The sequence below is a fragment of the Salvelinus fontinalis genome, chromosome 25 (genome assembly GCF_029448725.1).
Source record: "Salvelinus fontinalis isolate EN_2023a chromosome 25, ASM2944872v1, whole genome shotgun sequence".
NCBI lineage: Eukaryota > Metazoa > Chordata > Actinopteri > Salmoniformes > Salmonidae > Salvelinus > Salvelinus fontinalis.
The window spans coordinates 27,255,608-27,280,735 of record NC_074689.1 but is presented as its reverse complement, the minus strand read 5'-3'; the positions used below and the strand labels follow the sequence as shown (position 1 = coordinate 27,280,735).

Genomic DNA, 25,128 nt, shown 5'->3' with positions numbered 1-25,128 from the left:
CCAGAACATTCATTAGGCCACGGCAAATGTTCTCTTAAACCGAAAACCTGTCCAGTCGTGCTGATGATTATAGAATGTTTGTATAAAACGTTCGCCTGACGTTCCAAGAATGTCCCTAGAAAACATTTAGTCTGTTCTTTAAAGGTTCCTAGAATGTTTCTGGGAACAGTCTGGTGGGAACATTGTGGGGACATTTACTGGAAACATTACTGGTTCATTGTGTTATTACATTACCTGGAAACCTAATGAGAACGTTTGGGGAATGTTCTGTAATGGTTGTTACAGATGTTGTGCACAACATTTAGTGAACATTGGGAGAACATTCCAAGGATATTTCATAAAATATTTAAAATAAGAAAACAAATAGATTTTGTTTTCGAAAATGTGAATGTTTTTGGGATGTTATCATCCTAATGTTAGATAAAACCCTAACTATAAGTTCATGGGAAGCTAATATTTTGGGAATGTTCCAGGTTTGCCGGGTATGTTATTCATTGTCAGCAGTGGATGACAATGTGACTCATTTGACCCTGTACAGTACCAGTCAACCTTTGCACACTCTTGGCATTCTCTCAACCAGCTTCATGAGGTAGTCACATGGAATGCATTTTCAATTAACATGCGTGCCTTGTTAAAAGTTAATTTGTGGAATTTCTTTCCTTAATGCGTTTGAGCCAATCAGTTGTGTTGTGACAAGGTAGGGGTGGTATACAGAAGATATAGCCCTATTTGGTAAAAGACCAAGTCTTTATTATGGCAAGAACAGCTCAAATAAGTAAAGAGAAACGACAATCCATCATTACTTTAAGACATGGCAAGAACTTTGAACGTTTCTTCAAGTGCAGTCGCAAAAAACATCAAACACTATGATGAAACTGTCTCTCATGAGGACCTCCATAGGAATGGAAGACCCAGAGTTACTTCTGCTGCAGAGGATAAGTTCATTAGAGTTACCAGCCTCAGAAATTGCAGCCCAAATAAATGCTTCACAGATGCTTCTCAGAGTTCAAGTAACAGACACATCACAACATCAATTGTTCAGAGGAGACAGTGTGAATCAGGCCTTCATGGTTTGAATTGCTGCAAAGAAACCACAACTAAAAGACACCAATAAGAAGAAGAGACTTGTTTGGGCCAAGAAACACAAGCAATGGACACTAGACCAGTGGAAATCTATCCTTTGGTTTATTGAGTCAAAATTTGAGATTTTTGGTTCCAACCGCTGTGTCTTTGTGAGAAGCAGAGTAGGTGAACAGATGATCTCCTCGTGAGTAGTTCTCACTGTGAAGCATGAAGGAGGAGGTGTGATGGTGTGGGGGTGCTTTGCTGGTGACACTGTCAGTGATTTATTTAGAATTCAAGGCACACTTAACCAGCATGGCAACTACAGCATTCTGCAGCGATACACCATCAGGACAACAGGACAATGACCCAACACACCTCCAGGCTGTGTAAGGGCTATTTGACCAAGAAGGAGAGTGATAGAGTGCTGCATCAGATTACCTGGCCTCCACAATCACCCGACCTCAACCCAATTGAGTTGTTTTGCGATGAGTTGGACCGCAGAGTAAAGAACAAGCAGCCAACAAGTGCTCAGCATATGTGGAAACTCCTTCAAGACTGTTGTAAAAGCATTCCAGGTGACTACCTCATGAAGCTGGTTGAGAGAATGCCAAGAGTGTGCAAAGCTGTCATCAAGGCAAAGGGTGGCTATTTTGAAGAGTCTTTTTGTTTAACACTTTTTTGGCTACTACATGAATAACATATGTGTTATTTCATAGTTTGGATGTCTTCATTATTATTCTACAATGTAGAAAATAGTAAAAATAAAGAAAAACCCTTCAATGAGCTATATGGAGAGACCGCTTTTAACAATACACTATTAACTAAGAACTGTGATACAATACATGACCAAAAGTATGTGGACACCTGCTCGTCAACATCTCATTCCCAAATCATTGGCATTAATATGGAGTTGGTGCCCTCTTTGCAGCTATAACAGCCTCCACTCTTCTGGGAAGGCTTTCCACTAGATGTTGCAACATTGCTGCGGGGACTTGCTTCCATTCAGCCGCAAGAGCATTAGTGAGGTTGGGCACTGATGTTGGACGATTAGGCCTGGCTCACAGTCGGTGTTCCAATTCATCCCAAAGGTGTTCGATGGGGTTGAGGTCAGGGCTCTGTGCAGGACAATCAAGTGCTTCCACATCGATCTCGACAAACCATTTCTGTATGGAACTCCCTTTGTGCATGGGGGGCATTGTCATGCTGAAACAGGAAAGGGCCTTCCACAAACTGTTGCCACAGGTTTGGAAGCACAGAATCGTCTAAAATGTCATTATATGCTGTAGTGTTAAGATTTCCATTCTCTGTATCTAAGAGGCCCGAACCATGAACAACAGCCACAGACCATTATTCCTCCTCCACCAAACTCGACAGTTGGCACGATGCATTGGGGCAGGTAGTGTTCTCCTGGCATCCACCAAACTCAGATTCGTCCGTTGGACTGCCAGATGGTGAAGCGTGATTCATCACCACTTCGTGGCAGAGCCGTTGTTGCTTCTAGACGTTTCCACTTCACAAGAACAGAACTTACAGTTGACTGGGGCAGCTGTAGCAGTGCAGAAATTTGACAAACTGACTTGTTGGAAAGGTGGCATCCTATGACGGTGCCACGTTGAAAGTCACTGAGCTCTTCAGTAAGGCCATTCTGCTGCCAAAGTTTGTCTATGTAGATTGTATGCCTGTGTGCTCGATTGTATATACCTGTCAGCAACGGGTGTGGCTGAAATAGTCGAATCCACTCATTTGAAAGGGTGTCCACATACTTTTGCATATATATTGTATATGTTGCTGTCTATGATCTAAGTTCCTTCAAGTCTAAAGTTGCTTCCTTATTGCTCTTCTTGGTACTGCCATTGGAAGTCCTACTCCCCCATTGAACTGGCTAACCCCAGTCTTTGTATGTATCTTGTATGTAGGATTCTGACGGGTGGGTAATAGTAAGCAAAGTCCCTCCTAAGGTAGCCGAAAAGAGAAACATTGTCAACTATAAAGTTATGGCCGTCGATAACATTGTGGCTGAAGGAGCGCTCGGCGACGCCAGTGGTGTCGCTGTCATCAAGGAGTTTGGCAAACCATACGAGAGCTTCAGCAGTGAACTAGCGTCCAAGACCGAGGAGATGGAGGAGAAGACCTACACCCTGGGCAAGTCTTACGACACCATGTCAGGCAAGATCATCACCATGACGACGCAGGCCAAAGATGGTGGGGAGGCGGCGGTAGCCGCTCCGGCGGTGTTCGCCAGGGAGCTGAAGAGGGCGGCGGACCAATCCACCACCACTGTGAAGATCATCCCGGTATCGACTGAGTACGAGATGCCGGTGTCGGTCCACTTGAGTCTCCCGCCCATAGAGGGAATCGGACCCCCAATGATCACCATCCAGGAGGCCAGGACCCCTTCTCCATCCGAGGGAATGGGACCCTCCATGATCACCATCCAGGAGGCCAGGACCCCCTCTCCATCCGAGCCCAGCGACGGTGGCCTGGGCGCCATGCGGAACGTAGTGTCCATCCGCTCCAGCCAGAACATCAGTGATGCCGCGAGAGCGGACAGCAGGAAGCAGCTACGGGAGACTTTTCTCCTGGGAGACAGGAGCACCACCCCTGTTGCGCCTCACACACCCCTCTCGCCACGGTCCCCAATGGCCAAGTCCCCAATGGCCAAGTCCCCCATGAAGATGCCCAAGCCTCAAATGGTCGATCTGCGTCTGAGCCCCAGCCCTGTGTCCTATCTATCCAGAACCCCATCGCCCTCCAAAGTGGTAGGATGATATGAACCCCCCCCCAAATACCTGAAACCCCCCATCTCCCTAACCCTCCACTTTATCCTCAAGCTACTTCCCCTTCCCTCCTCTCCCTAACCCCCCACTTTATCCTCAAGCTACTTCCCCTTCCCTCCTCTCCCTAACCCCCCACTTTATCCTCAAGTTACTCCCCCCCCCCTCTCCCTAAACCCCACTTTATCCTCAAGCTACTTCCCCTTCCCTCCTCTCCCTAACCCCCCACTTTATCCTCAAGTTACTTCCTCTTCCCCCCCTCTCCCTAAACCCCCACTTTATCCTCAAGCTACTTCCCCTTCCCTCCTCTCCCTAACCCCCCACTTTATCCTCAAGCTACTTCCCCTTCCCTCCTCTCCCTAACCCCCCACTTTATCCTCAAGCTACTTCCCTTCCCCTTCCCTCCTCTCCCTAACCCCCCACTTTATCCTCAAGCTACTTCCCCTTCCCTCCTCTCCCTAACCCCCCACTTTATCCTCAAGTTACTCCCCCCCCTCTCCCTAAACCCCCACTTTATCCTCAAGCTACTTCCGCTTCCCCCCCTCTCCCTAACCCCCACTTTATCCTCAAGCTACTTCCGCTGCCCCCCCTCTCCCTGAACCCCCACTTTATCCTCAAGCTACTTCCCCTTCCCTCCTCTCCCTAACCCCCCACTTTATCCTCAAGCTACTTCCCTTCCCCTTCCCTCCTCTCCCTAACCCCCCACTTTATCCTCAAGCTACTTCCCCTTCCCTCCTCTCCCTAACCCCCCACTTTATCCTCAAGTTACTCCCCCCCCTCTCCCTAAACCCCCACTTTATCCTCAAGCTACTTCCGCTTCCCCCCCTCTCCCTAACCCCCACTTTATCCTCAAGCTACTTCCGCTTCCCCCCTCTCCCTAACCCCCACTCTATCCTCAAGCTACTTCCTCTTCCCCCCTCTCCCTAACCCCCCACTTTATCCTCAAGCTACTTCCGCTTCCCCCCCTCTCCCTAACCCCCACTTTATCCTCAAGCTACTTCCGCTGCCCCCCCTCTCCCTAACCCCCACTTTATCCTCAAGCTACTTCCGCTGCCCCCCCTCTCCCTGAACCCCCACTTTATCCTGAAGTTACTTCCCCTTCCCTTCCCCCCTCTCCCTAACCCCCCACTTTATCTTCAAGCTACTTCCGCTTCCCCCCCTCTCCCTAACCCCCACTTTATCCTCAAGCTACTTCCGCTTCCCCCCTCTCCCTAACCCCCCACTTTATCCTCAAGCTACTTCCTCTTCCCCCCCTCTCCCTAATCCCCCACTTTATCCTCAAGCTACTTCCTCTTCCCCCCCTCTCCCTAATCCCCCACTTTATCCTCAAGCTACTTCCTCTTCCCCCCTCTCCCTAACCCCCCACTTTATCCTCAAGCTACTTCCGCTTCCCCCCTCTCCCTAACCCCCCACTTTATCCTCAAGCTACTTCCTCTTCCCCCCCTCTCCCTAATCCCCCACTTTATCCTCAAGCTACTTCCTCTTCCCCCTCTCCCTAATCCCCCACTTTATCCTCAAGCTACTTCCGCCCCAGCCTGTTTGGTTGTCTTATCCACTGCAACAAGGCTGGACCCGGCGCTGTTTTGCACTCGACTGAATGTTCATGGGAATTGCATGGGAGTCTGTTTTTTCTTTCTATAGTTTGCTCTGTTTATTTGATCCCTTTGCCACTGTATTTGATGTTATTTGTTCACTGCTTGTCTTAGCCAAACTTGCTGCTCCATGGGTACTGGCATTTGTTTACCTCTTTCATTTCGATTTGTAAATGAAAATCGTGTTTTGTTTTAAGCTGGTCCCCATGCTGCTAGCCACACCAAATGAATGCTTCCCACTTTGGCTTATGGTACGGTATGCTATGGTTGGTATGCCACTGATTGCTTCAGTCCTGCCACTTTTACTTTGACTTCCCTGGGTTTGCTCTCTCTGACCTCTCTGCAGCTTGATCTGACATGATGATATTGGCCCTATTCATAAGAGGAGGCCCTCCGACACACAAGACACTCTTGTCTGTCTTACCTATTGCCTTTATGACTGACATTCTCAAGAGAAAAACAACTCGAGTTCAGTGATTGACATGTCACAGGATGGTGTTTCTACCCATGTGCTCTGTAAAAGAAATGCATTGCTCCGAGTTGCATATTATAGCATACAAACTGAATTAAAATAGTTGGAAACCAATTTGATGAAACCTTTGTAATTCTTGCATTGTTGTATAGAAGGAAATCAATCTAGGTTGTGATTGACATAATTATTTTTGAATCCTTTAGAATAAAATTTGACAAACCCAATCTTCTAAGTATACCTTTCTTAGCTATCAATCATCACCTCAATGCTCTTATGAATATTCCCGTCCAACCCCCCCGTCCCCTGAGCTTGTGTCTGGGCATTGTGTGAAAGACCTGTCTCTTTGTCTCTCCTATGTACGTACAGTATCTAACTGTGTGTGTGTCTCTCTTCTACTCCTGTTGTGTTGACTCTCCCCATCTCTCTGTCTGCTCAGCCAAAGCCGACCTTTGAGGAGATGTCCCCGGAGCTCACCGCTCTCTTACAGTCGGCCAGAGATCAGACCAGCACGCGGGTCTGGACTGCTTCGCCTGCCTTTAGTCAGACCGTGTTTAAGGTGGCCTCTTATACCATATATAGATAATATACAACTCAACAAACGTGATGACAACAGTTGTAGTGCATGCATATCTATAAATTCTTTTTTTACCTTTTATACCGGTTATTCTCATTGAGATAGCATCTCTTTTGCAAAATACCTGTTCAGTATCTGTACTGTTTGTCACTGATGTGTTTGTTCTTGTTGTTGAGGAAATGTTGTCACTGTAGCCACTGTGTTGTCTGTCAGGCTTTTCTATCCCCTGTCCGTCCGTCCTTCCTGCCGGCTATTAAAACAGTGGACAGGTTTATGAGGAGGAATGTTTTGTCTAGACAGAGGCACCACATGGTCCTGGGGCCTTATTGAAGAGGAATGGTTTGTCTAGTCAGAGGCACCACATGGTCCTGGGGCCTTATTGAAGAGGAATGGTTTGTCTAGACAGAGGCACCACATGGTCCTGGGGCCTTATTGAGGAGGAATGTTTTGTCTAGACAGAGGCACCACATGGTCCTGGGGCCTTATTGAAGAGGAATGTTTTGTCTAGTCAGAGGCACCACATGGTCCTGGGGCCTTATTGAAGGGGATTGGTTTGTCTAGACAGAGGCACCACATGGTCCTGGGGCCTTATTGAAGAGGAATGGTTTGTCTAGTCAGAGGCACCACATGGTCCTGGGGCCTTATTGAAGAGGAATGGTTTGTCTAGACAGAGGCACCACATGGTCCTGGGGCCTTATTGAAGAGGAATGTGAGAGCGTTACCCACCCGGCATATTTGATTTTGCAACGCTACTCCACCTTTAGGTCATTTTGATACCTGAAAGTGGGGAACAAAGCAATCATCCAATGCACAGCATGTTAAATGATTTAAACATGTATTCAGAAAGATCACATCGGTACTAACATATGAAGTAACCCTTCCCTACTGTATGGAAGCAGATTCTAGGTTATCCACCCACTCTGCCCAGAGTGGCTGAAAACTTGCTTTGGTGATGAAATTTCACTTCCTTGTGATCTAAAATACATTTTTACCAAAAAACAAATATAATTATTCACGTTCTAAATCATTCAGTGTGAACTTTTCCTCCAACATCCAATAATAAGCACCAAGATAATAATAATAAATAAGCACCAATAATAAGCACCTGTTGACATAGAGGTGCAGGTTTCTTATAACAACTGTTGACATAGAGGTGCAGGTTTCTTATAACAACTGTTGACATAGAGGTTACAGGTTTCTTATAACAACTGTTGACATTGAGGTGCAGGTTTCTTATAACAACTGTTGACATAGAGGTGCAGGTTTCTTATAACAACTGTTGACATAGAGGTGCAGGTTTCTTATAACAACTGTTGACATAGAGGTGCAGGTTTCTTATAACAACTGTTGACATTGAGGTGCAGGTTTCTTATAACAACTGTTGACATAGAGGTGCAGGATTCTTAGAACAACTGTTGACATTGAGGTGCAGGTTTCTTATAACAACTGTTGACATAGAGGTGCAGGTTTCTTATAACAACTGTTGACATAGAGGTACAGGTTTCTTATAACAACTGTTGACATAGAGGTGCAGGTTTCTTATAACAACTGTTGACATAGAGGTTACAGGTTTCTTATAACAACTGTTGACATTGAGGTGCAGGTTTCTTATAACAACTGTTGACATAGAGGTGCAGGTTTCTTATAACAACTGTTGACATAGAGGTTACAGGTTTCTTATAACAACTGTTGACAGAGGTGCAGGTTTCTTATAATAACTGTTGACATAGAGGTGCAGGTTTCTTATAACAACTGTTGACATAGAGGTACAGGTTTCTTATAACAACTGTTGACATAGGGTGCAGGTTTCTTATAACAACTGTTGACATTGAGGTGCAGGTTTCTTATAACAACTGTTGACATTGAGGTGCAGGTTTCTTATAACAACTGTTGACATAGAGGTGCAGGTTTCTTATAACAACTGTTGACATAGAGGTGCAGGTTTCTTATAATAACTGTTGACATAGAGGTGCAGGTTTCTTATAACAACTGTTGACATAGAGGTACAGGTTTCTTATAACAACTGTTGACATAGGGTGCAGGTTTCTTATAACAACTGTTGACATTGAGGTGCAGGTTTCTTATAACAACTGTTGACATTGAGGTGCAGGTTTCTTATAAAAACTGTTGACATAGAGGTGCAGGTTTCTTATAATTGTTGACATAGAGGTGCAGGTTTCTTATAACAACTGTTGACATAGAGGTACAGGTTTCTTATAACAACTGTTGACATAGAGGTGCAGGTTTCTTATAACAACTGTTGACATAGAGGTGCAGGTTTCTTATAACAACTGTTGACATAGAGGTACAGGTTTCTTATAACAACTGTTGACATAGAGGTACAGGTTTCTTATAACAACTGTTGACATAGAGGTGCAGGTTTCTTATAACAACTGTTGACATAGAGGTGCAGGATTCTTAGAACAACTGTTGACATAGAGGTACAGGTTTCTTATAACAACTGTTGACATTGAGGTGCAGGTTTCTTATAACAACTGTTGACATAGAGGTGCAGGTTTCTTATAACAACTGTTGACATAGAGGTACAGGTTTCTTATAACAACTGTTGACATAGAGGTGCAGGTTTCTTATAACAACTGTTGACATAGAGGTTACAGGTTTCTTATAACAACTGTTGACATTGAGGTGCAGGTTTCTTATAACAACTGTTGACATAGAGGTGCAGGTTTCTTATAACAACTGTTGACATAGAGGTTACAGGTTTCTTATAACAACTGTTGACATAGAGGTGCAGGTTTCTTATAATAACTGTTGACATAGAGGTGCAGGTTTCTTATAACAACTGTTGACATAGAGGTACAGGTTTCTTATAACAACTGTTGACATAGGGTGCAGGTTTCTTATAACAACTGTTGACATTGAGGTGCAGGTTTCTTATAACAACTGTTGACATTGAGGTGCAGGTTTCTTATAACAACTGTTGACATAGAGGTGCAGGTTTCTTATAATTGTTGACATAGAGGTGCAGGTTTCTTATAACAACTGTTGACATAGAGGTACAGGTTTCTTATAACAACTGTTGACATAGAGGTGCAGGTTTCTTATAACAACTGTTGACATAGAGGTGCAGGTTTCTTATAATAACTGTTGACATAGAGGTGCAGGTTTCTTATAACAACTGTTGACATAGAGGTACAGGTTTCTTATAACAACTGTTGACATAGGGTGCAGGTTTCTTATAACAACTGTTGACATTGAGGTGCAGGTTTCTTATAACAACTGTTGACATTGAGGTGCAGGTTTCTTATAAAAACTGTTGACATAGAGGTGCAGGTTTCTTATAATTGTTGACATAGAGGTGCAGGTTTCTTATAACAACTGTTGACATAGAGGTACAGGTTTCTTATAACAACTGTTGACATAGAGGTGCAGGTTTCTTATAACAACTGTTGACATAGAGGTACAGGTTTCTTATAACAACTGTTGACATAGAGGTGCAGGTTTCTTATAACAACTGTTGACATAGAGGTGCAGGTTTTTTATAACAACTGTTGACATTGAGGTGCAGGTTTCTTATAACAACTGTTGACATAGAGATGCAGGTTTCTTATAACAACTGTTGACATAGAGGTGCAGGTTTCTTATAACAACTGTTGACATAGAGGTGCAGGTTTCTTATAACAACTGTTGACATTGAGGCGCAGGTTTCTTATAACAACTGTTGACATAGAGGTGCAGGTTTCTTATAACAACTGTTGACATAGAGGTGCAGGTTTCTTATAACAACTGTTGACATAGAGGTGCAGGTTTCTTAGAACAACTGTTGACATAGAGATGCAGGTTTCTTATAACAACTGTTGACATAGAGGTGCAGGTTTCTTATAACAACTGTTGACATAGAGGTGCAGGTTTCTTATAACAACTGTTGACATTGAGGTGCAGGTTTCTTATAACAACTGTTGACATAGAGGTGCAGGTTTCTTATAACAACTGTTGACATAGAGGTACAGGTTTCTTATAACAACTGTTGACATAGAGGTGCAGGTTTCTTAGAACAACTGTTGACATAGAGGTACAGGTTTCTTATAACAACTGTTGACATTGAGGTGCAGGTTTCTTATAACAACTGTTGACATAGAGGTGCAGGTTTCTTAGAACAACTGTTGACATAGAGGTACAGGTTTCTTATAACAACTGTTGACATTGAGGTGCAGGTTTCTTATAACAACTGTTGACATTGAGGTGCAGGTTTCTTATAACAACTGTTGACATAGAGGTGCAGGTTTCTTATAACAACTGTTGACATAGAGGTTACAGGTTTCTTATAACAACTGTTGCGGATTTTATATCTTGTGGTCGTCTTCAAAGTTGTTTCCTAGGGTCGCAAAAATATATAAATTAGCATGACACGAGCTGAATTAAATGTAAAAGGCTTTAAAAATGAAACGCTTGGTATACACTCAGTGCTCCGTTGAAATTTATAGAGATATGCTTGTTTTTGTGAGAAGTCTAATAATAACAGGAATTTCGAATTAAAATAAAGTGTATACTTAAATATGAAAATACTACATGTCATGTCTCAAAATCAATATCTATCTTACCTCTATATTGTTTTATGTCCTACGGATTCGAGAAGAAAGATGACCAGTTCAAAGGGAAAGTGAGCCTGTCAGGTAGCCAATAGCCTTAATTCTTGCACGGCATCCAGCCTAGCTGACACAATGCACTTTTCCTGATTTCTGACCACTTTTTCCCCTCTGGCCTCCCTAATCTAAGCCATCTAACAACGGTAAAAACTCCAATCACTTTTGAATGGATTATGATAGAGACATGAGGTTTGGACCATTGGTTTTTCTTAGAGGACTATCTGCACACATAATATTAGTTTACTCATTGGTCAAAAGATGTGTTTTTGATTGGACACCCTACAGATTCATGCTATTTTTTCATCTGCTTCCATACTACTGTAGATTCAATCCATATTGAAGGTTCAAGAAGACTGTTGGTGATGTCTTGTTTGTTTCCTTTGTTAGACAACAGAGAAGGTGGAGCGGATCGTGCTGCAGACAGAGGTGGTATCATCCCAACAAGAAAAAGACCAGGACCAGCCTGAGCTGAAGTCGGCACAGCCAGAACAGCCTGACAACTTGCAGAACCAGGCAGAGCATCAGACTGAGCAGGTAGAGACAGACTCACTGGAAGGGATAGAGGACGATAGGCCTCAGTCCATGCTGGGGTTTACAGGGCTGAGTATGCATGATGACCACTCTGACGACTCAGACACGCCAAGCGAGGCAAGTGACACTAGTGACGCCGCTAGCGTAGCCTCGGCGGGGCCGGCCCTGACTGCCGCAGCCAAGGCTGCCGTGGACAAGGCTATAGGGGCGGCGGTGAAGCAGGCGGAGGCCGAGGAGAAAACTCCAGCCCCAGGCTCGGGTGGAAGCCTAGGCCTTGGGCTGGACAGTCAGTCAGAGGGAGAGGAGTCAGCAGGGTCAGTCTCAGAGGAGGAAGCGGAGAAGGAGAACAGCCAAGACTGGAGAGGGTGCTTCGTGCCCCCCTCCCCCGTGCACCCCTCTCCTATTGGAGCGTCCTGGCAGAGTCTCAGTGGGGAGGTAGCTGCTGCAAGGGCTCACTCGGAGGTAACACCCCAAAAGAGCCCCAAAATGTTCCCTAGTTGCCCCATTGACCTGTAGTACCTCTCCATAAGTGCCCCCCTAAACTATCCTTAACTGTCCTTCCCACTTGTCTACAATAGCACTGGAAAAGCTACTCCTGTCTCATATTCCTTTTTGCCCATGCTATTTAGAAAGTGCTCAATCTGTTGCAGTCTTGCCTTCCCATTCCCCTGTAATATCACTGGAAAGATTCTCCCCAAATGATCCCAATCTTGGCCTCCCATTAGCTAGTAGTGCCAATAAGCAGGAAGCACGCAATTTATCCCAATCTTGGTCGTATTACCACAGAATCAGCTACCCAACTCCCCCAGTCCTGACCCTCCTCTTTGCCAATAGTAGCAGTCAGCCAGCCTGTGCTGCTGTGTGTTCAGTGATGTGCAGGTGGGAGACTGTCCTTTTCCCTGTTTCCTGTCCCTGTTCCTGCCCACTGGGTTTTCTATTGGAAAGCATTAAGATGGCCAGGCAGGCTGTACATACTGTATGCTACTGTATCTATCAGCCAGGGAGGTATTGAAAACGGTTGAAGATTGCATAGAGGGACTTCTTGCGTGTGTGATTGTGTGTATGCAGGCCTGTGTTTGTTCTTACAGCGCCACTATAAACGCTATAATATTTTAGAGCTGCACATATACACACAGTATCATAGTGGAAACAGTTTATTTCTTCCTGACTTGTTGTTGCTCTATTTCCTCAATGTTCAGATACACTGAGTATCTTAAAACATTAAGAACACCTTCCTAATATTCAGTTGCTAGACAGCTTAAACATGTTTCTTTAACCTGTCTCCTCCCCTTCATCTACACTGACTGAAGTGGATTTAACAAGTGACATCAATAAGGGATCATATCTTTCACCTGGAATCATCTGGTCCGTCTATGTCATGGAAAGAGCAGCTGTTCTTCATGTTTTACTCAGTGTAGATTACCTTTGTGGCAATCATGAGCAGCAATGAATTAGAATGTTTTATGGACACACGTCTATGAGAAGCACAGATTGAATAGATAGCGGTCTGTTGCAGGATTATTGTCTATCGGTCCACAGACGTTTTCAATTATGTGAACCGTTTCAGTTTATAAATACAATCCTGCCAGGTAGACCCATTTGGCTTTCTCCTAAATGAATTAATATGCTTCCACAATCCCACATAAGACTTACTCTGTGGTGAACTGTGATGAATTCTTAGTGAATGGTCCAGGATGATGCACTAAGTGTCGTAGCCCCTTCCATCATAATTTAAAAAAATGACTATTTATTTTATAACAACATCTCTGCTATTTGCTTTCGGGATTTTATGTTATCATTTTGATTTGATTCATTTTGATAATTGTATAAATATTCTATCAGAGAGAGAATGGTCCTCATGAACAGCCAGTCCTTCAGAACTTTCCCTTTCCTCTTTCTATGACCTTTCAATTCATTCATTAATTGCTTGTGTGTCCTGTAGACAGACGGTGACAATGTAATTGTGTGTGAGCATGCAAACATGATTGCCTGTGTGTGTATAAATAAATATAAGGGTGAAATCTTATTTTCTGCCCCATTTTCATTTCTCATTTATCTCTCTCTCCCTCTCTCTGTCTCTCTCTCTCTCTCTCTCACTCTCTCTCTCTCTCTTTCCCTCTCTCTCTCTCTCTATCCATATCTCTTTCTCTCCCCCGCTCTCTCTATTCCTCTTTCTCCATCCCTGTCTTTATTTCTCTCTCTATCCCTCTCTATCTCTCTTTATTTCTCTGTTTCTATCTCTCTCCCTCTCTCTCTCTCTCCCTCTCTCTCCATCCCTCTCTTTATTTTTATCCCTCCCTCTCTCTCTCTATCCCTCTCGCTCTCTCTATATATCCCTCTCCCTCTATTTCTCTCACTCTATCCCCCCTCTCTTTCTCTCTCTCTCTCTCACTCTCTCTCTCCCTCTCTCTCCACCCCTCTCTTTATTTCTCTCTCTCTCTCTATCCCTCCCTCTCTCTCCTTCTATCCTTCTCGCTCTCTCTCTATATCCCTCTCTCTCTATTTCTCTCACTCTATCCCCCCCCCTCTCTCTCACACACACACTCTCTCTCACTCTCTCTCTCTCTCTCTCTCTCTCTCAGTTGTCTGTGCTGGAGGCTCCAGAGGTCCTAACCTTCAACAGGGCAGACGTGGTGGATGTGACCCATGGGGTCCCTGTAATACACACGGAAATGAAAACTGTCACATACCAGTCACTAGAGGTAAAGGCCCTCTCGTCAGACTTATGTCTCATGCTCTATTCTGGATATTCTCATATACTTTTTGACCTGGGTAGTGTTCATTAGGGCACACAATGGAAAATGTTGTAAAACTCTAATTGCAACAAAAAACGTCCAAGTAGTTCCTCCTTGTTTCAATCTGTTTTACAACATTTGGTGCCTAAGGAATACGACCCTGTTCTTCCATCCAATTGAGATGATGAATTGTGTCTATGTTGTTCCAGGCTGAAGCTGATCCTGAGGCGGGGGTGTTGATGAGCGCCCAGACCATCACCTCAGACACCACCAGCACCACCACAACCACACATATCACCAAGGTAGATACTACCTGACCTCAACTCAGAGGGGTGCCACTGTCATTCACCGCTGCTTTATCCATGAGTCCCTTTTGTGTCCCTTTGATATTTTAAGTTTAAATTGTGCACCAATTGTAACGAGCGCGCTGAGAGTCGGGAAGCAAGTTCAGGGAGTGTTTTAATAAATAAACACAACAATAAACACGTAACACAAACAAACGCACCGACATGAAAACAGAGTCAATAACACCTGAGGAAAGAACCAAGAGGAGGGACAGATATAGGGAAGATAATCAAGGAGGTGATGGAGTCCAGGTGAGGTGCGTGAGACGATGGTGACAGGGGTGCGGGATATTCAGCAGCCTGATGACCTAGAGGCCGGAAAGGGAGTATACGTGACACCAATATTGCATTTTAAAAGCCTGATATATTAAATGAAGTGCCTTTTAATATAGACCGCATAGACAAATAAATTAAACAGAATGTTTATATTAATAAATCCAGCATTTTGACATGTCCCTCCGTGCACCCTCTGTGACTTTTAGGAAGATTTTAACCCACTTAAACTCCAAAACTTCTCCAGGTTTTCACCATCATTGTAAAGCCCAAGTTATTTTATTTCTTTGACAAAGTAATTTCTAAAGATTATTATTTATTTAATGTGATTAATGATTCATTTACGTCTGTCCCTCATTTTAAGGTCAACCCTGTTACGTGAACTGAACTCTCGTTTTAATAAGATGAAATTATTCCTTAAAAAAAAAATACCTTGAACATCTAATAGTCCAATCATAGTGTAAAAACAGGTGAGCTGGTTCTACTATGTTTGACATTTTCTGGTGTTTTGTGTTGGAAAGCAGTTTGAGCATTACACTTCAACCCTGTTACCAATAAATAGACAGGCATTTTATTAAAAAAATTACAATTTCCTTTTTTTTTGTGAAGCTTGCATTCAACAAGCTTCCATTCCCCCTGTCACAAGGGGATTTACGTCTGATTTGAAATTAAATTGTCAACCCTGTTACTATATTTGGCACTTACTGTAGTCCATTTGTTTTTTTGTTTTTTAAATTGAACATGTTATCTTTATGACAGAATGTTAAAATTAAAATTCACCAAGTTCCACTCCCCAAAAGGGACTAGTTTTGTGGAACGACCCAGTGGCATGGGTAGCATACTGTATGAGTGAATAGGGCGTGGATATGGATTCCACTGGTTTGTTAGTGGTGCATCATTTCACTATTAATTAGGTGGTTCCATTGGCTCAGTTGGTTTCAAGCTTGGTGCTTCCAATACTACAGCTGTGGGTTCCTTTAGGCTTTGTTGTTCCACGTCTGAAATATACCTCAAATTCAATTACATTTTTTCCAGACTGTGAAAGGAGGCATCTCTGAAACCAGGATCGAGAAGAGAATCGTAATCTCGGGTGATGCAGACATGGACCATGACGAGGTAAAAGGATATACTGTTTCTTCACTCTTTCACTGTGTGTCCTCTAGCATGCATCCTAAGTATCCTTACAGCTACTAAATAGGCTTAGCTATTTTAACAAGACGATTGGTAACTGGAGACATTGCTGATGTCAAGATATTTGGTCCCCTACCCGACGAACAAACTGGTGGCAAAGAGATCATTATGCCGTCTTTTATGATGTCATGGTCCCGCTGTATACTAGTTGTAACAAGTTTTGTTATCGTCTTTTTAGTAACCAGAAAAATACGTCTTTATCTGGTTGTAATGTGACCAGATAACAATATAAAGTATTTTCGATGATGTCTTAAAGTCGTTGTTCACACACACAGTGACGGAGGTGTTCTCACACACAGTGACGGAGGTGTTCACACACAGTGACGGAGGTGTTCTCACACACAGTGACGGAGGTGTTCTCACACACAGTGAAGGAGGTGTTCTCACACACAGTGACGGAGGTGTTCTCACACACAGTGACGGAGGTCTTCTCACACACAGTGACGGAGGTCTTCTCACACACACAGTGACGGAGGTGTTCACACACACAGTGACAGTCTCACACACAGTGACGGAGGTCTTCTCACACACACAGTGACGGAGGTGTTCACACACACAGTGACAGTCTCACACACAGTGACGGAGGTGTTCACACACACAGTGACGGAGGTGTTCACACACAGTAACGGAGGTGTTCACACACACACAGTGACGGAGGTGTTCTCACACACAGTGACGGAGGTGTTCTCACACACAGTGACGGATGTGTTCTCACACACAGTGACGGAGGTGTTCACACACACGGTGACGGAGGTGTTCACACACAGTGACGGAGGTGTTCACACACACAGTGACGGAAGTGTTCTCACACACAGTGACGGAGGTGTTCTCACACACAGTGACGGGGGTGTTCTCACACACAGTGACGGAGGTGTTCACACACACAGTGACGGAGGTGTTCACACACACAGTGACGGATGTGTTCTCACACACACAGTGACGGAGGTGTTCACACACACAGTGACGGAGGTGTTCTCACACACACAGTGACGGAGGTGTTCTCACACACAGTGACGGAGGTGTTCTCACACACAGTGACGGAGGTGTTCACACACACAGTGACGGGGGTGTTCACACACAGTGACGGAGGTGTTCTCACACACAGTGACGGAGGTGTTCTCACACACAGTGACGGGGGTGTTCACACACAGTGACGGAGGTGTTCTCACACACAGTGACGGAGGTGTTCTCACACACAGTGACGGGGGTGTTCACACACACAGTGACGGAGGTGTTCACAAACACAGTGACGGAGGTGTTCACACACAGTGACGGAGGTGTTCACACACACGGTGACGGAGGTGTTCTCACACACAGTGACGGAGGTGTTCACACACACGGTGACGGAGGTGTTCACACACACGGTGACGGAGGTGTTCACACACAGTGACGGAGGTGTTCACACACACGGTGACGGAGGTGTTCACACACACGGTGACGGAGGTATACCCAACCACACTGTGAAGGAGGTATCCCCAACCACACTGTGAAGGAGGTATACCCAACCACACAGTGATGGAGGTATCCCCAACCACACTGTGAAGGAGGTATACCCATCCACACTGTGAAGGAGGTATCCCCAACCACACTGTGAAGGAGGTATCCCCAACCACACTGTGAAGGAGGTATCCCCAACCACACTGTGAAGGAGGTATACCCAACCACACAGTGATGGAGGTATCCCCAACCACACTGTGAAGGAGGTATCCCCAACCACACTGTGAAGGAGGTATCCCCAACCACACTGTGAAGGAGGTATCCCCAACCACACTGTGAAGGAGGTATACCCAACCACACTGTGAAGGAGGTATACCCAACCACACTGTGAAGGAGGTATACCCAACCACACTGTGAAGGAGGTATCCCCAACCACACTGTGAAGGAGGTATACCCAACCACACAGTGAAGGAGGTATACCCAACCACACAGTGATGGAGGTATACCCAACCACACTGTGAAGGAGGTATCCCCAACCACACTGTGAAGGAGGTATACCCAACCACACTGTGAAGGAGGTATACCCAACCACACAGTGAAGGAGGTATCCCCAACCACACTGTGAAGGAGGTATACCCAACCACACTGTGAAGGAGGTATACCCAACCTCACTGTGAAGGAGGTATACCCAACCTCACTGTGAAGGAGGTATACCCAACCTCACTGTGAAGGAGGTATACCCAACCTCACTGTGACTAGTCCAGCCCTTGCCCTTGTGATTATGATCATGCCCATTCCACCTTCCTCTCTGTTTCCCTCCATGGGGTGTTTGGCATAATGTCTGTCTGTCTGTAGGCCTTGGCTCAGGCCATAAAGGAGGCCAAAGAGCAGCACCCTGACATGTCAGTGACCAAAGTAGTGGTCCACAAAGAGACTGAGATCACGCCCGAGGAGGGCGAAGAGTGACCGCAGGTAAGGGGACCACGTCGGCCGGTCTGTGACGGCTGGGTCTGGCTGGCAGGACACTGACAAGTAACCCTCTCCATTCCCTCCACATCCATCCTCTGCTTCTTGTGCTGTCTACAGTCACCGGCTTCCCCATAGGGCTGCTCGATGCTCAGCTTGCTGTACTAACCTGGGGCTGCTTTCAGCTTTCCACAGTCCTCTCCCTCTCCACAGTCAACTATAGTATCATGATTCCTTCTGTGTGGATGGAGTCTCTCTCTCATATATATATACATATACTGTATGGAGTCTCTATATATACTGTATGGAGTCTCTCTCTCTATATATACTGTATGGAGTCTCTCTATATATACTGGATGGAGTCTCTATATAAACTGTATGGAGTCTCTATATTTACTGTATGGAGTCTCTGTATTTACTGTATGGAGTGTCTATATATATACTGTATGGAGTCTCTATATATTTACTGTATGCAGTCTATATATACTGTATGGAGTCTCTATATTTACTGTATGGAGTCTCTGTATTTACTGTATGGAGTCTCTGTATTTACTGTATGGACTGTCTATATATTTACTGTATGGAGTCTATATTTACTGTATTGAGTCTCTCTATATACTGTATGGAGTTTATATATACTGTATGGAGTCTCTCTATATATACTGTATGGCGTCTCTATTTACTGTATGGTGTCTCTCTATATTTACTGTATGGAGTCTCTCTATATACTGTATGGAGTTTATATATACTGTATGGAGTCTCTCTATATAAACTGTATGGAGTCTCTATATATACTGTATGGAGTCTCTCTACATACTGTATGGAGTCTCTCTATATACTTTATGGAGTCTCTAGATATATACTGTATGGAGTGTATATATATACTGTATGGAGTCTCTATATAATGTATGGAGTCTCTCTATATAATGTATGCAATCTCTCTATATACTGTATGGAGTCTCTCTCTATATACTGTATGGAGTCTCTATATTTACTGTATGGAGTCTCTCTATATATACTGTATGGAGTCTCTATATACTGTATGGAGTCTCTCAATATATATACTGTATGGAGTCTCTCTATATATATACTGTATGGAGTCTCTCTATATATACTGTATGGAGTCTCTATATACTGTATGGAGTCTCTATATACTGTATGGAGTCTCTCTATATACTGTATGGAGTCTCTCTATATATATATACTGTATGGAGTCTCTATATACTGTATGGAGTCTCTATATATATTGTATGGAGTCACTATATATACTGTATGGAGTCTCTCTCTATATATATACTGTATGGAGTCTCTATATACTGTATGGAGTCTCTATATATATTGTATGGAGTCACTATATATACTGTATGGAGTCTCTCTATATATACTGTATGGAGTCACTATATATACTGTATGGAGTCTCTCTATATATATATACTGTATGGAGTCTCTATATACTGTATGGAGTCTCTATATACTGTATGGAGTCTCTCTATATATATATACTGTATGGAGTCTCTCTATATACTGTATGGAGTCTCTCTATATACTGTATGGAGTCTCTCTCTATATACTGTATGGAGTCTCTCTATACTGTATGGAGTCTCTCTATATATATATACTGTATGGAGTCTCTATATACTGTATGGAGTCTCTCTATATATATTGTATGGAGTCACTATATATACTGTATGGAGTCTCTCTATATATACTGTATGGAGTCACTATATATACTGTATGGAGTCTCTCTATATATATATACTGTATGGAGTCTCTATATACTGTATGGAGTCTCTATATACTGTATGGAGTCTCTCTATATATATATACTGTATGGAGTCTCTATATACTGTATGGAGTCTCTCTCTATATACTGTATGGAGTCTCTATATACTGTATGGAGTCTCTCTATATACTGTATGGAGTCTCTCTATATACTGTATGGATTCTCTCTCTATATACTGTATGGAGTCTCTCTATATACTGTATGGAGTCTCTATATACTGTATGGAGTCTCTCTATATATCCTGTATGGAGTCTCTCTATATACTGTATGGAGTCTCTCTATATACTGTATGGAGTCTCTATATACTATATGGAGTCTCTCTATATATACTGTATGGTGTCTCTCTATATACTGTATGGAGTCTCTCTATATACTGTATGGAGTCTCTCTATAGCCTTCCATGGCTGGCTTCTGTGCCTGTGATGGCTGTTCTGGAAATGTTATTGGTGCTAATGTTTGCATTTCCTTTCAGCTTCTCATACCATTATTGACAATAAGCAATTCAAACGTTGTGTGTTTGCAATTCATTTTTTACTGTCTTGTCTAAATTTCAAGTTTGGTTTTGATTGTTGTCTATATAATTATCTGTGTTATCTCTGGTAGTGTACTGGTTTTCACACTGCCAGTTTGTCTCATTCCTATCAAATGAGGGGTTAATTGATCAGTGTGTTGAACTACATTATATCATTATTTACCCTCGTTCTGGTTATTATGGCATAATGCTCAAGAGAGACACCCGTTTACATTTCTTATTGTCAAAGTTTCTGTATGCTGTAGTAGAGACATATTGCTTGGCAGGGGCTGTCTAGTCTATTAACCCTTTAAAATAAATGGTCATGTCTTAGCATGCAGCTTGTATGAATCTGTGTCTGATTAGTGTTGGTTTAGATGGAAAAGGTTCTTCTGCTGATAACGAACAAACCGTTGACTGCCATTCACACGACCTCTGGTATTCACACGACCTTTGGCATTCACACGACCTCTGGCATTCACACGACCTCTGGCATTCACACGACCTCTGGCATTCACACGACCTTTGCCATTCACACAACCTCTGCCACTCACACGACCTCTGGTATTCACACGACCTCTGCCATTCACACGACCTCTGCCAGTCACACGACCTCTGGCATTCACATGACCTCTGGCATTCACACAACCTCTGATATTCACACGACCTCTGGTATTCACACGATCTCTGCCATTCACACGACCTCTGCCATTCACACGACCTCTGCCATTCACACGACCTCTGCCATTCACACGACCTCTGATATTCACATGACCTCTGCCATTCACATGACCTCTGCCATTCACACGATCTCTGCCATTCACACGACCTCTGCCATTCACACGACCTCTGCCATTCACATGACCTCTGCCATTCACACGACCTCTGCCATTCACACGACCTCTGATATTCACATGACCTCTGGTATTCACATGACCTCTCTCATGCTATTCTTCTTATCTTCAATCATAACAGCTACAATAACATAAAACATTTCCTTTTTTCCATCCTTCTGAAAAAGATGTACCTTCAACAAGAATGGGAGTGTTCATCTGTTTCATCTTTGCACGTGCTCTATAACGATACTCTCTCTCTTTCAGGAGTGACGGGTCACCGGGTTCACTAACGTTTCGGGAGCATTCTGTTAACGTTACTTCACGCTGTTTAGAGTAAGGGACGCAAGCAGGATAGTGGCGTTGCCGACGGACAGCACCCCACTGTAGCAGACACTAATACTGCATCCGACCACTACTGAACTAACCTCATCCACCTACACTCCCTCACTCACTCACCATCACTACTGGCAAACACAAACCTCCAAAGCTACCTTCATAGGAACATGTATATTGCATGAAAAGGGAACAATTCTGCATTTTTGTAAAAGAAAAAAAAAAAAGATATATCAAAAGTTCTACATGTTTTGCTTGACCTGTAAACTCAGACTCAAAGGTTTAAGAATGTATGTGATGAGAGTTAAGATAGTATCGATCATTATGTTGTATTTATTATCAAACTGCTCACTTGGAAACATGTATAATAGTAGGCTAAGATGGCACAATATTTATCCACGCAATAGATGTGGCATTCATCTTGTCATAAGTCCCCTTATTTATCCCAAATGCTGATTTTATCCATTTTTACATAGAGTATTCCCTTTAAAAAGACAACAATAATATCTATGGTACTGGTACGTGCATTTGCTTAGTAGGTCATTCATCCTCAAAGATGATTTTGTTGTTTTTACTTTAATTGTAAATATGCTTATTTGGTTTTCATTAATTACAAGGTGAGGATGAGGATGATGAGGCAAAATTTTGTATAAGTGTTAGTTAGCAGGAAAAGTTAAACAGACTCCATTACTGTGACCTCTGAGGTGATTAAGAAACCCCTTATAATACAGTATGTGTCTTTACACTGTTGATTGTACTTTCTTGTTGGCTTGTATCTGAAATTATACCCTATTCCATATGGGCTCTGGTCATAAGTAGTGTACTATATAGGGAATATGATGCAATTTTAGATACATAATTGTTCAAACACATTCTTAAAGGAAAATTCCACCCAAAAACAATATTTTGGTATTTGTTTCATTAGTCCATTGTTAACACAGTCCCAACATGTTTTGCTTGTCAACAATCAAGTTTTCAAGATATGTAACTTTGAAAATACAGAAATCATCCCTGTATGATACATTTGCATCCTATGATGCTGCGTTTTGCGTCATATGATGCATCATACAGGGATGATTTCTGTATTTTTAAAGTTACATATCTTGAAAACTTGATTGTTGACAAGCAAAACATGTTGGGACTGTGTCAACATTTTCCTTTAAGTCCTACCCAGAATCCTCCTCATCCCTGTGTGGCACATCCAAGCCTTAAAACTGTGCAGAATGGACAGACAACAACCTCAAGTACAAGCCTGCAGTGTGTGTTTGTGTGCTTGGTTTCTCCCACACAGAGGCATCATGCCCATCGAACCTGAGTTGGCACCATCGGGTGGCACATGCCCCCCTTAATATCATCCACTGGGATGAGAATACATAATTAGCAGTGTCTTATAGAATGAATATTAAGACATTATGGAGTCATCAGTGACCCCTCAGAGATATTGGGATCATGATGCCTCTGATCCCACCCTTTCAAATCATCAGCTGTAAAAACCATCCTTGTTGAATGTGTTTCCCACAAGATAAATAAATGGATAAATACATATTGTTGGATCTATTTTTTTTTTTTTTTTCGTCAATCGCTGAAAATGTATTGGTGGTTGTGCTCTCATAAACTCATGGCCGTAACTCTACAGTGAAGCCATTTACAGTATCACAACCAGTTCAGAGTGACACGAGCCCACTGCTCTTCTCTTCTTCTAACAAGCTACGAGTTATTTAACGAAAGGAACACCATTAGAAGGAAAGGCGTGACAAAATGGCTGATTGTACTTTCACCGAACACAAGTGCAGAGTCCGGTTACAGTCATGTGTTGCAAGTTAAGGTGTAAATCACTTTGGTTGTGTGTGACAGACTAGTAATGTTCCTAACCAAGCCAAATGTCCATCAACAAGACAGTTACTTTGAATGACTCATTTGAGAAGCAGTGTTTGGTGGGAAACTGAAATGTAATATGATAATTCAGTTCCACAACAGTATTGTCTAGAGGGACCTAACCAGTCAGAAACTAGAAGCATCTCGAAGTAGGAGTGCTACCTATCCAGGATCAGCCAGACTGCTTTGTGATCACCCTGCTCAAAGGATGCTGGATGCTTATAGCTGTTTGTCGCGAAATTTGCCTTTTGAACCATAGATGTGTTGGAGTGTACAGTGTATATCTACTGTATATTTATCTCAGCCCAGTTAATTAAGTGTTTTTGCTGAAGTTATACATTATATAGAAATGTTCCAAATGTGTCTTCAGCTTTGCAAAATAGTTTTTAGTATTTTAAACAGATCATTAGGCAAAGGCAAAGTTGTTGACTACCCAGTAGCCACAATGTATTTTCAATTACAGATTTGACCTTTCAGAGCATATTGAATCTGGCTTTGCTCTAATTCAGAGTGCAACTACACCAATGGAACATGAAGTCAACTGTGAAGGCACAGCTGCTCTGGCATGAAGCAGATGGGGCCATAGTGCCCACTGCTAATGGCTGTATAAGCATCATGTTCATTATTCTAACTCTGAACACAAACCATAACAAATATCTATTGATGGTGCAATCCAAACCTTCAAGAGATGTGCAGCACATTGTTAAATAACCATATTACATTTACAGAAATATTAAATTGACATCTCTGGGATATAAAACAGGGAATCATTATGCAAGGTGGCATCTTCAATTAGCATTAATTATTGCATTGCAGTAGAGACTGAAAGAAAATTGCTTTAATGTAATTTGGGCATATACATTTAGAATACCAATAGAATACCGCTAAAGGGAACCATGACATCAGTAATAGCCGATATCCATCATCCCATTACAATTGAGGACTATAAGAAAATGGAAATGAGCCTAATAAATCCATTTAGGGCTACATTCCTTGTAAAAAAAAATATTTCTCGATATGGATTATTAATTATTAAAACGGTGTTGTAAAATCAATATTTGATGGGATATTTCATCAAATTATTATCGGTGGGCCATGTCAAACGCTCCAGTTTGACACTCCGTGCCGAACTTGCACACCTGTAGACGCTGTGGGTGACAAGTGGCTAAAATTATTGAGGGTCAGTGCTATCAGAGATCCTTGGGACGTCCCTACCCTAAACCCTAACC

The 25,128-nt window shown here is 43.0% G+C and overlaps 1 protein-coding gene across 14 annotated transcripts in view; it reads left to right on the top strand.

The window, feature by feature from the left end:
• The window catches only part of LOC129823057 (protein 4.1-like), a 107,803-nt gene extending 84,236 nt beyond the window's left edge, over positions 1 to 23,567 (top strand). For 9 of the 14 annotated variants that reach the window (XM_055881743.1, XM_055881749.1, XM_055881742.1 and 6 more), the window contains 8 exons: positions 2,982 to 3,824; positions 6,340 to 6,459; positions 11,472 to 11,618; positions 14,198 to 14,317; positions 14,560 to 14,652; positions 16,003 to 16,083; positions 18,451 to 18,567; positions 21,956 to 23,567. In XM_055881743.1, the coding sequence (XP_055737718.1) occupies positions 2,982 to 3,824; positions 6,340 to 6,459; positions 11,472 to 11,618; positions 14,198 to 14,317; positions 14,560 to 14,652; positions 16,003 to 16,083; positions 18,451 to 18,561 (1,515 nt within the window). In that variant the 3' untranslated portion in view covers positions 18,562 to 18,567; positions 21,956 to 23,567. The remainder of the gene's footprint in view (positions 1 to 2,981; positions 3,825 to 6,339; positions 6,460 to 11,471; positions 11,619 to 14,197; positions 14,318 to 14,559; positions 14,653 to 16,002; positions 16,084 to 18,450; positions 18,568 to 21,955) is intronic. The other 5 variants (XM_055881756.1, XM_055881754.1, XM_055881750.1 and 2 more) reach the window with 4 other exon arrangements.
• The last annotated feature ends 1,561 nt before the right edge of the window (positions 23,568 to 25,128 follow it).